The sequence below is a fragment of the Pongo pygmaeus genome, chromosome 1 (assembly GCF_028885625.2).
Source record: "Pongo pygmaeus isolate AG05252 chromosome 1, NHGRI_mPonPyg2-v2.0_pri, whole genome shotgun sequence".
Lineage (NCBI taxonomy): Eukaryota > Metazoa > Chordata > Mammalia > Primates > Hominidae > Pongo > Pongo pygmaeus.
Window position 1 is genome coordinate 12,617,689 of NC_072373.2, and position 14,229 is coordinate 12,631,917.

A 14,229-nucleotide genomic window follows, 5' to 3' on the forward strand; every position below is an offset into this window, starting at 1 on the left:
TTTATTTTTAGTAGAGACGGGGTTTCGCTATGTTGGCCAGGCTGGTCCTGAACTCCTGACCTCAGGTGATCAGCCCGCCTCAGCTTCCCAAAGTGCTGGGATTACAGACCGCGCCTGACTAGGATTCGTTTTGAAAGAAAAAAATATATATGCCATGTATCCCTCGGGAATAGAAACAAAGAGGAGTGACAAGATCTCTCCCCAGCTCTGGGGCGGTGGAGTCCAGCATTTATAGATCGGTTTGCACTAGGAGCAGAAGCTCATCTCATGACAAACTCGGCCTCTTCCCACTTTGTAAAGTAACAAGCTCAGAGAGATGAAATAATTTGGTGGCGTTAACCCGGCCGACAGGCGCCAGCGCCAGGATTTGAACCCAAACCACGTGACTTCACAACCCGTAGCTTTCAGCGCTACGCGGTGCTGCTGGCACCTAGTAAAGGCTGGATCACTATACACTGAATGAATGATTTCGGCTACGGATCCTTAAAGCCCACAGAAGGCCCATCCAGATACCGAAAGCTTCAGACACAAGCCGCAGGGCAGACCGCTAGACCTGAGCTACTGAGGCGAAGCTCAGCCTTGAGCCTGAGTCCGGCGGGCTGAGGGGCGGGCTTTCGTCTCAGGAGGCGGAGCTGTCTCGTCGCATTCCCGACAAGCTTGAACCTCTTCACTTGCCGTAGTGCCTGCAGCCGGAAGCTGCTCTACAGCATGCTTTAGGTTTCCGGGTGAGGGTTGGGCTCCTTGGTACCATGTGGGAACTGCTGTGAAGAGTTGTTGCCTTCCAAGATATACCCAAATTCCCAGTTCCGGGTAAGGAGGAGCACAGAGCCGCTTGCTGTGGCTGCGGATGGGGGCGGCATGTCGAGGGAGGGCAAGAATTTTCCGGATATCTGCGGAATCAGGGTTGAAGGAAAGCCTTGGCGCGGTCGCCGGTACTGTAATTAGTTGTTAACGCTGTTGCCATCGTCTTTGCATCTCCGGGGTCCACATATCTCAGGACAGCCGCGTTGTGTGTCCATGACGGCGCTGAGTGCAGAGGAAAATTGTTTGTTTACGAGGCGCCTTATAGTTTCGTAGAAACTTCTCAAAGTGGTTACGTTTTTTTAGCCCGTGTCATTAAAACTCCGCTGGCGTGAAAGATGACGTCCTTAGCCCAGCAGCTGCAACGACTCGCCCTCCCTCAAAGTGATGCCAGCCTCTTATCTAGAGATGAAGTTGCCTCTTTGTTGTTTGACCCTAAGGAAGCGGCCACAATCGACAGGGACACCGCCTTTGCCATTGGTGAGCCATCTTTTAACTTAGAAAAGCTCTTTGAAGCGTTTGTTTTCTGGATGTTACTGTTTTTTTTTTTTTTTCCTTGTTTTCTCTTTTGTCCCGTCCTCTTCCTTAGCAGTTTCTGCATGTTGATGTATGTTTTTAAGGGAAAGAGAACATAACAGCCAGGTGTTTGGTGCTTGAAATGTTTATGAGTAGAGGTGTCTGGATTTCACAGATGAAAACACAAAATTAGAGAGGTCAACTAATATGTCAAAAAGAAGAACAGCTAAAAGGGGGTTGGAGGCAGTGACTGGGGTGACGGAGAAGTCCTCTCAGAGGACTAGCCTAGTTACTGTAGGGGAGATCCAAAAAAAAAAATAAATAAGTTCCCTGCCACGAAGTAGTTTCTGTTCTAGTAGATGAGATAGGATTTACTCCATATGTTGAAAACTAGAAATCAGTGTTTGGGACTGTATTATAAATTATATGTACTTAAAGAATTCAGAGACTTCTTAGGGGTAAGTAAAACTGTAAAAGAGGGGTGGGATGAATTTGCTTACGAAGAATTGTTAAATAAACTGGCCTTTTTTGAAATTTAGGATGCACTGGCCTGGAAGAGTTGCTTGGAATTGATTCTTCCTTTGAGCAGTTTGAAGCACCGTTGTTCAGTCAGCTAGCAAAAACCTTGGAGCGAAGTGTTCAGACCAAAGCAGTAAACAAACAGTTGGATGAAAACATTTCATTATTCCTTATTCACTTGTCGCCTTACTTCCTACTTAAGCCGGCACAGAAGTGTCTGGAGTGGTTGATTCACAGGTAGCTAATAGAATTACAGAAATAACTATGGGCTAATCACTTTGGTCTTTTAAAAAATTAAGTAGTTGAGAACTTATCAAGTTAAAAGCTGAAAAATTAGGTATATTAAGAGATTGATACAATGTCCATTGTGTGAGATAAGCGTGCTCTTCTGCCTTTAAATTCTTTTTTGTTGATAGTGAAAAGTAGAACTACTGGTGATTTTGAGTAAATGGTCTAACCTCATTAGTTTTTTTTTTTTTTTTTTTTGAGATAGAGTCTTGCTGTGTCACTCAGGCTGGAGTGCAATATCGAAATCTTGGCTCACTGAAACCTCTGCCTCCCAGGTTCAAGCGATTCTCCCACCTCAGCCTCCCAAGTAGCTGAGATTACAGGCACCTGCCATAATGCCTGGATGAGTTTTGTGTTTTTGTAGAGATGGAGTTTCACCGTGTTAGCTAGGCTGGTCTTGAACCGCTGACCTCAGGTGATCCACCCGCCTCAGCCTCCCAAAGTACTGGGATTGCAGGCGTGAGCCACCTCGCCCAGCCTAACCTCGTTAGTTCTGAAGAGCCCATGTTACTTTGCCATTACAGCTTGTTCCTGCACACTTGAGGCAATGAGTACTAAGCTTCTTTCTTGGCAAAATAACAAGATGATTGGGGAAGCAGGCAATGTTATCCTCTGAAATACCATTACTTGAGAAAAACAATGATAGCTAATGTATTTTTGAGCATTTATACACCAGGCCCTGGTAAGCACTTTATCTGCATTATCTCATTTAATTCTCACAGCATTCCTCTGGTGAGATTATTTGTATTATCCTTGTTTTACAGTTGAGAAAACTGAGGCTTAGAGGGATTAAGTTTCTTGAGTCACACAGCTAGTAAGTGGCAGAGCTAGGATACAACTGAAGTTTATTTCCAAGGTCTGATCTTTTATCTGCTTTGGGAATTGTCTCAGTAAGTTTGCTTAGTTTATTTTCTCACATTTTGGTGTCACATCACAGCATACACATTTTTGTCTTATTTATTCTCCCAATATGTATGTCTTTTTTTTTTTTTTTTTTTTTGAGACAGTCTCACACTGTCGCCCAGGCTGGAGTACAGTGGCACGATCTCATCTCACTGCAACCTCCACCTCCCAGGTTCAAGCAATTCTCCTGCCTCAGCCTCCCAAGTAGCTGGGATTACAGGCGCATACCACCACGCCCAGCTAATTTTTTGTATTTTTTTTTAGTAAAGATGGGGTTTCACCACGTTGGCCAGGCTGGTCTCAAACTCCTGACCTCGTGATCCACCCGTCTTAGCCTCCCAAAGTGCTGGTGTGAGCCACCACAACAGCCACCACAGCCACCACACACGGCTGTCTTTTTTATTTTTATTTTGTTTTTTGAGTGTCAGGATTTCACTCACCCAGGCTGGAGTGCAGTGGTGTGATCGTGGCCCACTTGACATCCAGGGCTCAAATGATCCTCCGATCTCAGCCACCCAAGTAGCTGGGATTACAGGCATGCACCACCATGCCCAGCTAGTTTTTTTTTTTTTTTTTTTTTTTTTCATTTTTTGTAGAGACAGTGTCTCACTTTGTTGCCCAGGCTGGTCTGGAACTCCTGGCCTCAAGCGATCCTCCTGCCTCGTCGGCCTCCCAAAGTGCTGGGGTTACAGGCATGAGCCCCACCACATCCAGTCCAACTTACATGTTTTAAAAGTAGATTTCTATTCCATTAATTGGAGACATGGCTTCAAGGCCAGCCTGGCCAGCATGGTAAAACCTGTCTCTGTGAAAAATAGAAAAATTAGCTGGGTGCAGTGGCGAGCACTTGTAATTCTAGCTACTTGGGAGGCTGAGGCAGGAGAATTGCTTGAATCCAGGAGACAGATTTTGCAGTGAGCTGAGATCGCTGCAAAATCCAGCCTGGGTAACAGAGGGAGACTCAGTACCAAAAAAAAAAAACAAAAAATGGAGACATGGGGATAAACTAATTTTTTTTCAAGAAGCAAGTGAGTCATCAAGAAAACATAATTTTAACTTGGGTCTTCTGATTGTCAGAACATTAGGGCAGTCAGACAAAAAAGAATATTTAAAAGTCTGTAATATTTCCATCTGTTTTCTAGCACCTAATTTTACCCCCAAATAGATCATTAATGTAAGGAATACTTTTTGCATTTGATTTTTCATTTTATGTCTTCAGATAACTTATTTATTTATTCAGCAAATACTAAGTTCAGTACATAGATAAGTAGGTTGCCGTTGATTACTGTTTTGAAATAAATGCCATAATAAAGGATTAAGCACAGTTTTGTGGACATAGTTCTGCCTGGAATAGTTGAAGAAAGCTTCATGGAAAAAGTAACTGCTAAAACCGTATGTCAAACTAATAGGCTGGGTTCAGTGGCTCACGCCTGTAATCCCAGCACTTTGGGAGGCTGAGGCAGGCCAATCACTTGAGATCAGGAGTTTGAGACGAGCCTGACCAACATGGTAAATCCCTGTCTCTACTAGAAATACAAAAAAAATTAGCTGGGTGTGGTGGTGTGCACCTGTAATTCCAGCTACTTGGGAGGCTGGGGCATGAGAATCGCTTGAACTTGGGAGGTGAAGGTTGCAGTGAGCTGAGATCACACCACTGCACTCCGGCCTGGGTGACCAAGTAGACTCTGTCTGAAAAAAAAAAAAAAAAAATCTAATAAAAGGCAATGTATGGTACTGTTTAAAAAAAGTACATGATGTAAAAGGATAGGAGAGTTTTCACAGAAGAGGAATCAGTTGGCAGAATTAGAAAAAGCATCTTAACCAGGCGTGGTGGCTCACACCTGTAGTCCTAGCCCTTTGGGAGGCTGAGGCAGGTAGATTGCCTGAGCTCAGGAGTTGGAGACCAGCCTGGGCAACATGGTGAAACCCCATCTCTACTAAAGTAAAAAAAAACAATTAACCGGGCATAGTGGTATGCGCTTGTAGTCCCAGCTACTTGGGAGGCGGAGGCAGGAGAATCCCTTAAACTCGGAGGTGGAGGTTGCAGTGAGCCGAGATTGTGCCACTGCACTCCAGTCTGGGCAACAGCAAGACTCCCTCTCAAAAAAAAAAAAAAAAAAAAAAAAAGTTGACAGACCAGCCTGGGCAACATAGGGAGACCTAGTCTCTACATAGAAATAAAAAATTAGCCAGCTGTGATGGTGCTCACCTGTGGTCCCAGCTACTCAGGAGACCTAGGTGGGAGGATCATTTGAGCCTGGGAGGTCGAGGCTGCAGTGAGCCGTGATCGTGCCACTGCACTCCAGCCTGGGTGGCAGAGCAAGACTCTATTTCAAAAAATTACATAAAAATTTTAAAGCTGAGAGAAAGTTAATGGGATGTATATTTTGATGTGGAATATTCAAAGATATTGCATAGGAATTGGCTGGACCATGTTGAGGGATATGTGAATGCAAAATTGAGGACTTTTTAAATGCTCTGTATCTTGCTTATAATTATGTGATTTTTACTGCTACTCGTTCTAGATTGTTTTAGCTCATTAATAATACAGTTTGGGCATGTGAGGAAATAGGTGCTTATTATTAAGTTTTGTGTTCAGTTGGACTGTTTGCTTTTTTTCCCCAGGTTCCATATACATCTCTATAATCAAGATAGCCTCATTGCTTGTGTTCTGCCATACCACGAGACGAGAATATTTGTGCGAGTCATACAGCTTCTAAAAATTAATAATTCAAAGCACAAATGGTTCTGGTTGTTGCCGGTTAAGGTATAATTGCTGAATGACACATGTCTGTAATCATTACAGATCTTGATTAAGGGATTTAATTAGGAAAAAATAAGTCAGTGCTCCTGGGGATAGTCCAGATAACTACCTCCATCATTTTTATTTCCTGACTTCCAATTGAAACTATTATTAATGTTAATAATATTTTGCTTTTATTTAGTATCTGACATCAGGCTAGGCAATGTACATTATATTATCTTGGATTATCACAAAACTTCATTTTTACAGATGAGGACAAGGCTTACTTGCCAAAGTTCACATAACTATAAAGTGGCAGAGTTGAGATTTGAACCCAAATCTGATTCCAGAGTCTGTGCCTTTGTATCGTACCATGCCGTTTGGCATTTTAAATTTGGAACTGAGAACTTAAAGTTGAAGGTGAAGAAAGGCAGAAAATACTTACAAAAATTAAAAGGATAAGGATAACTTCAGGGGTTTCAAGAATTTATTAAAGTTGTGAGGAAGATGCTAGGAGTTAATTTACAGACTAATAAAAGGATGCTTGTAAAACAGGAAGGGTCTGGGTAAGAGAAGACAGCATGCTATTGTAGGAAAACCAACTGACTAACCATTAGCACTTTGTTTGCAACATATGGTGGAGGAAAGTAGATGTATGTTGTTAGCAGGAATTTGACTGCATGTTGAGCATGGTGATCCAGGGTAGGACAGGAGGCAAATGGGGATGAAAGTAAGCTAACAGATCACGGGGCTGTACGCATTAGGCTGATGATGGTAGTGGGGTCAGTGTTCAGAATTAGTAAGACAGGAGTAATGACGACTTTTTAATTAGAAGGAGAATTTAAGAATCTGAACGTAAAGCACTTGAACTAAAGAACGCTGGAGAAGGCCAGCCTTTGATAAAGCTCATAAACTGCTCTTCCCAACATTCACTCTGCCCATAGCATCAAAATTATTCTTCCTCTAATCTACCCTGGACCTTGCTGCTCCCTAGGCACTCTTATTCCAGGTAGCCAAACTCCACTCACCTACTAAAGTTCACTTAAAATTCTCCTTTCATTAATTTTATCAGTATGGAGCATCTATTACATACCATGTACAATGCTAGATGGTGGGAATAGTGGTATAAGTTGTGCGGGTTCCTAGTCTATTTCTGTTCTTAGTGTTATTGTAAAGCAATGATAGAAGCGTATCATATTGGCTTAGAAACCAAATCAAACCAGTAAAATTACTAAGAATCTAGAGAATCCAGATTTTGATAAATACCTTTCAAAATGTGACATATGATAAGCAAACATTTTTCACTAAATACCTCTGCCCTCATTGCTGACCTTCTCTTTTGAATTTCTAAGTTTACATGATTTGATGTGTTAATTTCATCACCACCACCAGTTATAAGGAGAGATTATATTTTTTATTTATGAATTGGAGCAGTATGAAGACATTACTAGGGTAAATGCTTTAAAATAAGGATCAGTTGATGAATGTCGCTAATGGTTTGTTCTTTCCATCAATAACAGCAATCTGGAGTGCCGTTAGCTAAAGGAACTTTGATTACCCACTGCTACAAAGATCTTGGATTCATGGATTTCATTTGCAGTTTGGTGACAAAATCTGTGAAGGTGAGCAGTCTGTTTTTTCATGAGTATATAATTTTATGAAAAGATTGCTTGCTTTGAATGAAGAAAACATACCAAAGCATTCCCTAATAACAATGGTACTTTGGATAAATTTATTTTGTTAAATGGTCTGGTGTTTTGAAGCAGGAGCAGTTTGAGAGTCTGTATTTTTTTTTTTTTTAAGAATCAGTCTTTTATCACCAAAGGTGTTTTTCTACAAAAATAAATGTCTATTCCTTGCCAGATTCTAGTTACAGTGACTATTCGAAGAGAGTGTCTAGAAATGTCAGGAATATTCAACCTGGGAAAGCTGTTTAAAAAATTTTAAGGCTAGGTGCGGTGGCTCACGCCTGTAATCCCAACACTTTGGGAGGCCAAGGCAGATGGATCACTTGAAGTCAGGAGTTTGAGACCAGCCTGGCCAACATGGTGAAACACCGTCTCTACTAAAAATACTAAAATAAACTGGGCATGGTGGGGCATGCCTGTAATTCCAGCTACTCGGGAGGCTGAGGCAGAAGAATTCCTTGAACCTGGGAGGCGGAGGTTGCAGTGACCCAAGATCGTGCCACTGTACTGCAACCTGGGCGACAGAGACTCCATCTCAAAAAAAAAAAAATAAATTTTAAAAAATAAAAACGTTAGGAATATCATTAGGCAGTTAATTCTTGTCACATTGTGTATTTATTCATTGTTGCATATGGTAATTCAGGAGAGCTGTAAATATTTATTTGGCCTTTCACTTTTTTTTTTTTTTTTTTTGGAGACATGGTCTTTCTCTGTTGCCCAGGCTAAAGTACAGTGGTGCCATCGTAGTTCACTGAAATCTCAGCCTTGAACTCCTGGCCTCAAGCAATCCTTCTACCTCCCTTTCACTGTTAAATGTGTTTTGTTTGTGTTCCTTGTTTCAGGTTTTTGCTGAGTACCCGGGCAGCTCAGCTCAGTTGAGGGTGCTCTTGGCTTTCTATGCTTCTACCATAGTGTCGGCGCTGGTAGCTGCAGAGGATGTATCAGACAATATCATCGCCAAACTATTTCCCTATATCCAGAAGGTTGGCACTGCTGATGTGTTAAGTAGATTATTTTGTACTTAAAGGAATTTTCTTGCTTTCAAAGTTTTTTTAGATTTAAGTGTTTTTAAATTGACGATTTATTTCAGATGATAGATGAGATTTAGCCCTTAGGTTGAAAATATGACACTTTTTTATTAGAAATTCACTGGACTGGGACCTTAATTAGGACTCTTAAGAATAAATATTGGCTGTCTGATCCTGCTGCCATCTCCTAGATTGATTTCCATAGCAGTCTTTGTACCTCACTGGAAGGAGGACGGAGCAGACAGTCTCTTCGAGGCGTAAGCAGCCTCAGTATTCTTTGTGCACTGGCTCCTGCCTCTCAGCGTTTCTCCTTCCCAAGTGCCTTGTTGCCTGCTGCCTTCCCAGGTGCCCTGTGGAGGTACTGCTTTCACTTCCCACCAGTGTCCCAACTTGTTACCTTTCATCAGACTTGTTTCTTCCATTAGTGATCTGATTGAGGTCTCCCTCCCATAAGTAGGATTTTATGTATAAAAGAAGAGCTTACTGGCTCCTGTTAGGACATGCAGTAGATGTTTGAGTTGGGAAATTTTCTGAGATCCTTTGTCTCGTCCAACAGACTTGTCTCATCTCTGTATCCATTCTGAAAAAGGGGTCAACTCCTTTATTGTTTATGTCTGAAGAGTGAGTAACTATGCATTAGGTTGTATTAATTTCTATGACATTTCTAATTTGTCAGATTAACATTTAAAGTAGCAGAAAATAATATGGTTTATCATTTTTCCTTATATTTAAAAAATATTTAGGGATTGAAATCATCTTTACCAGATTACAGAGCTGCAACATACATGATAGTATGTCAGATTTCTGTGAAAGTGACCATGGAAGATACCTTTGTGAATTCATTGGCATCACAGATCATCAAAACATTGACCAAGATTCCCTCTTTGATCAAGGATGGATTAAGTTGCTTGATAGTGCTCCTGCAGAGACAGAAGCCAGAGAGCCTTGGGAAAAAGTATGTACAATTGAGTTGAGAAATGGTGCTAGTCAGAGGTGAATAAAATTATTTTGAAAAATTTTTTTGTAAGATAAGTGATTATATATTTTTTTATATTGTCACTCATTGTCTAACTTGTAAAGTCAACGCGATATGTACTTTTGCTTCTTCAAAGGCCATTCCTTCACTTATGTAATGTTCCTGATCTTATTACAATACTTCATGGGATTTCTGAAACTTACGATGTCAGTCCTCTTCTGCGTTACATGCTTCCCCATCTGGTTGTCTCCATCATTCATCATGTTACAGGTATGTGGTTTTATGTTTTTGTCCAGAAATTTTCTAAGATTTGATCTTAAAATAATAACCGTATCCTGGTTAACAGCTTTAAAATATTTAAAATTTCTGTTTTCTAGTTGTTCTTCTGTAACTTGTCTGTTTCTTAAGTGAGAAACATCTGGGGTGGGGAGCAGGTTGGTTGAAGAGAGATCCTTGTTAATTGAGTAATTTCTTAGAATTCTACTTTTTTTAGATCTGTGTTCTTAAATACTTAAATAGTCTCTACATGAAAAAGACTGGAATAATTTTAAAATTTATTGCAGAGTAAACCTTCACCTTCTCATTTAGGTATTTAATGAACTTTAGTGATTCATTTACAATGAATATCTCATCCAGTTGCCAAAAAAGTTTTTTCCCTAGAGTAATTAAAAATATAAGACCGAGAAAATTTTTATACATAAAAATCCAAATTATGAAACAAAGCAAAAAGTAATAATTAGAGGGCCGGGTGGCTCAAACCTATAATCCTAGCACTTTGAGAAACTGAGATGGGCAGATCATGGCAAAACCCTATCTCTACAAAAATATACAAAAATTAACCGGGCATGGTGACATGCAACTGTGGTCCCAGCTGCTCAGGAGACTGAAGTGGGAGGATCACCTGAGCCAAGGGAGTTCGAGGCTGCAGGGAGCTATGTTTGCGCCACTGCAGTTCAGCCTGGGCGACAGAGTGAGACCCTATCTCAAAAATAATAATAATAATAATTAGAAAGTGATTGTTTGCATTATGTCTTTTAATAAATACAGAAAGACTAGGAAGAAACACTTGGTTCTGTTGCTACTTGGAGAATACTAAGAAAGACTTCTCTAAACTTACGTCAGTCTACTGGAAAATGAGGTTTTCATAACCAAATCTTGGTTTAAACATGCATTTTAGAAAAGTGACTAGCAAAATGAAAATGTATTCTTCCTGTTCTGAAGGTAATGAGTAATGTCCCAGTCTTTGAAAGCAAGAGCTAAGATCAGATTCATATGTTTATTATAAATCTGAAATAGATGACAGCTCTTGGTTCAGTAAGGGGGTAGGTACTGAGATAAAAGTTTAGCCTGTTTTCAGAGATAGTTGATTGGGACCATCACAATTAATTTGTAGTGTGACCTGGGGAAAGACTAATTTTGGACTTTTGTTTTATTATTATTATAAGCATGATAGTACTTGTTAAAAATAGAGAATTTTAGATAAAAGAAAAATGAAGGTAATCTATACAAAAAAGCTTTGAAAAATATAAATGACTAAATAAGTGGAATGCACTTCTGGAAATAGATAACAAGCTGGATATCAGTGTGTGTGTTTTATTCTGAGAAAGATTTTCTGCTATAAGTGAATTTAATAATGTTAGCTTACAAAATAAATTTTTCCCAACACAATTTTAATTTTTACATATTAAGGAGAAGAAACTGAAGGAATGGATGGTCAAATCTACAAGAGACACTTAGAAGCTATACTTACAAAAATATCACTGAAGAACAACTTAGACCATTTGTTGGCTAGGTAAGCTACTATTTTTGACATGCTTTTGATTTACGTTTTTGTGACTCAGTATAATTTTCAAGATTGGTTAGAAATTTCCCAGTATTCCTTTTTAATGTATATCTTGTTTTGTCTGTATCGTTTCATTAACTATAAGTACTTAATCCAGTGACTGGCAGCATTAAAAGCAAAAGTAATTTTTCTTGCATGTCTTTAGTGCTTATAGATGAAAATGGAAAGTTAGTGATTAAGCCAAATTTGGGTAATAACTAAATGCAGTTTGTGGCCGTTTGAAGTTTTCTCTTAGTAAATGGACCATAATATCTGAAATAACACATCACAATTAAAATGCAGTAAATGTCATTTAGAAACAATATTGAAGGTAAGCATAGAGTAAGGATTATTTCTTTAAAGATAATTCAGTCTTTTTTTTTTTTTTTTTCTCTTAATGGGCAACTCGATACAGTGAAAAGATGTAGTCACTGCAGTCAGACATAGGTGTAAATTCTGCCCTTACCACTTCCAGGACTATAGTAAGTTTTGGAGGTTAGACTGAATGTAGCTTTGCCATTTTGTAGCATCAAGAGAGTACCTATGTGTTGGTGTGCATCATTCATGCCTGTTTGCTCAGAGGGTTGGTTTGTGAATTAAAGGAGAGTATACACATGTAGTAATGTTGAGAACATAGGCTCTAGAATCAGACTGGGGCTTAAAATGTGAAACCCCACTCTGTGGCACAGAAGGGCTCACTGAATGTTGCCTTTTATTGCTGTTCTCATGAGCAAATTGGAAGACTTACACCCTAGTTTCTTTTCCTTTTTTTTTTTTTTTAAGATGGAGTTTCGCTCTTATTGCCCAGGCTGGAGTGCAATGGCACAATCTTGGCTCACTGCAACCTCTGCCTCCCAGGTTCAAGCGATTCTCCTGCCTCAGCCTCCCTAGTAGCTGGGATTACAGGCATGTGCCACCACGCCCAGATAATTTTGTGTTTTTAGTAGAGACGAGGTTTCTCCATGTTGGTCAGGCTGATCTCGAACTCCTGACCTCAGGTGATCCGCCCACCTCGGCCTCCCAAAGTGCTTGGATTACAGGCGTGAGCCACCACCGTTTTAAATAGCAATGTAGCCTTGCTATGTTGTTCAGACAGGTCTCGAACTCCTGACCTTAAGCAGTCCTCCCGCCCCAGCCTCCGAAAGTGCTGGGATTGTAATGCCAGTGGCGTGAACCACTACACCAGGCCCCTAGTTTCTTTATCTGTAAAATAAGTATTAAACTGTACCTTGTATAGGTATGACAATTAGAGATAATATTTCTGAAGCACTTAGAATATAGTAGGTACTCAATAAATAGTAACTCTTATGTATGCTGATATTTCTGTTTTTTTTACAGCCTTCTATTTGAAGAGTATATTTCATATAGTTCACAGGAAGAAATGGATTCTAATAAAGTGTCTTTGCTTAATGAACAATTTCTTCCACTCATTAGGCTTTTAGAAAGCAAGTAAGTTATGTGTGTATGTTTATGCTCTTCTAAAGTACTTCCTGTTCTATAAAGATATGATTCACAAGTCACATCTTAATATACTGAATTGTACAGAGACTGTCCTTTTTAAATTTTTTCTTCAAGAAGGGGCAAGTATCGGAATCAAAAATATTTGAAATATAAGAGGAAATAGTGGTTGTGTGGGGGCTATGGAGAGTATAATTTTTTATAGAGAGACTATTTTGTTATTGGAGTAGTCATAGTAACAAACTTGACCGATATCATTTGGTTTTACCTACAACATTTGTTAAAATTTAAGTCACAGTCTCAGTAATTTTTAAAATTCTTTCCTTTATATATGTATGGTGTATGAGATTAATAAATTTATTAAGAATAATGAATTCACTCTTTAATTGCTTCCCAGATACCCCAGAACATTAGATGTGGTATTAGAGGAACACTTAAAGGAAATTGCAGATCTGAAAAAACAAGAGCTTTTCCATCAGTTTGTTTCTCTTTCTACAAGTGGAGGAAAGTATCAGGTATGTTGTTCTCCAAAGGAATTATGACAATTTGGGGTACATTTGTATGGTTATGTGAAGAGCTCCAGAAGGAAATTTGCCACTTTTTTCCCTTGTGTGGAAAATTTTACAGAGATGACCTTATACAGTTTGCCTAGTTGCCTGAAGTACGGCTCTGAGGCAGGAATAGAATAATTGGAGAAAGGTACAATAAGTTGTACGTAACTATGAACGTGATACTTATTTCAGGAAAAGTATTGTTTGAGAATTTTGTATGGGATATTCATTAAGAATCATCAAAGGACGGCCTCATGTAGGTTTCTAGCGTTCTCTGTCTTTCATCTAGGTCTATGCTTTCCGGTGTACCAGCCACAAATGGCTGTTTATATTATTGATTAGCAAGGGGGCGATGGGTTCTATTTCATGATCACATTAAAACTTGAGAAATTTTCTGGTGATTCAAGCCTACAGCTTTATACTACAGGTTAGACATTTAAGCAGGAGTTCTTATATTTAGCCTTAAAAACAGATAATTATGAAGAGAAATATGATTGTTTTAGTATTTCTTTTCCATAATTAGACTTTCATTTTTAATGGTGTTGCATTTGTAAATCTTAGGTTGATAGATAGACTTCCTTTTTAGTCTAATTGCATAAGTGAACTAAGTTGTCACTAATTTGAGTGTCACTATTTGTTGTATCATGTAGATGAATTGCATTCTGTCTTCCAGAAGGTGCTAAAACAGTGATTTGTCTTAGGTGATTTACCAGATATGCATACAAAATACAAAATTACTTTGTAGAATTACTTGACTAAATTAAACCTACACATAGACACAAATATACATGAAATCATACCATTAACAATACAAATTTTTTTCATCTATTGCAACTCATATGATGTTCTAGAAACAAAGATTTTGCGTTTTTTTGTTTGTTTTCTGTAGTTAGATGGTTGTTACTGAAAACGTTGGGCAATTTGGGGTGGTTTTCT

The 14,229-nt window shown here is 39.3% G+C and overlaps 1 protein-coding gene across 1 annotated transcript in view; it reads left to right on the forward strand.

Annotated features, from left to right (window-relative positions):
- The first annotated feature begins 669 nt into the window (after nucleotides 1–669).
- HEATR1 (HEAT repeat containing 1) overlaps nucleotides 670–14,229 on the forward strand; it is a 53,728-nt gene continuing 40,168 nt past the window's right edge. Inside the window, exons 1-11 of the mRNA XM_054476536.2 lie at nucleotides 670–810; nucleotides 1,108–1,281; nucleotides 1,857–2,073; nucleotides 5,653–5,794; nucleotides 7,291–7,392; nucleotides 8,301–8,441; nucleotides 9,230–9,441; nucleotides 9,599–9,732; nucleotides 11,152–11,254; nucleotides 12,623–12,733; nucleotides 13,140–13,257. Of these exons, the coding sequence (XP_054332511.1) occupies nucleotides 1,140–1,281; nucleotides 1,857–2,073; nucleotides 5,653–5,794; nucleotides 7,291–7,392; nucleotides 8,301–8,441; nucleotides 9,230–9,441; nucleotides 9,599–9,732; nucleotides 11,152–11,254; nucleotides 12,623–12,733; nucleotides 13,140–13,257 (1,422 nt within the window). The 5' untranslated portion in view covers nucleotides 670–810; nucleotides 1,108–1,139. The remainder of the gene's footprint in view (nucleotides 811–1,107; nucleotides 1,282–1,856; nucleotides 2,074–5,652; nucleotides 5,795–7,290; nucleotides 7,393–8,300; nucleotides 8,442–9,229; nucleotides 9,442–9,598; nucleotides 9,733–11,151; nucleotides 11,255–12,622; nucleotides 12,734–13,139; nucleotides 13,258–14,229) is intronic.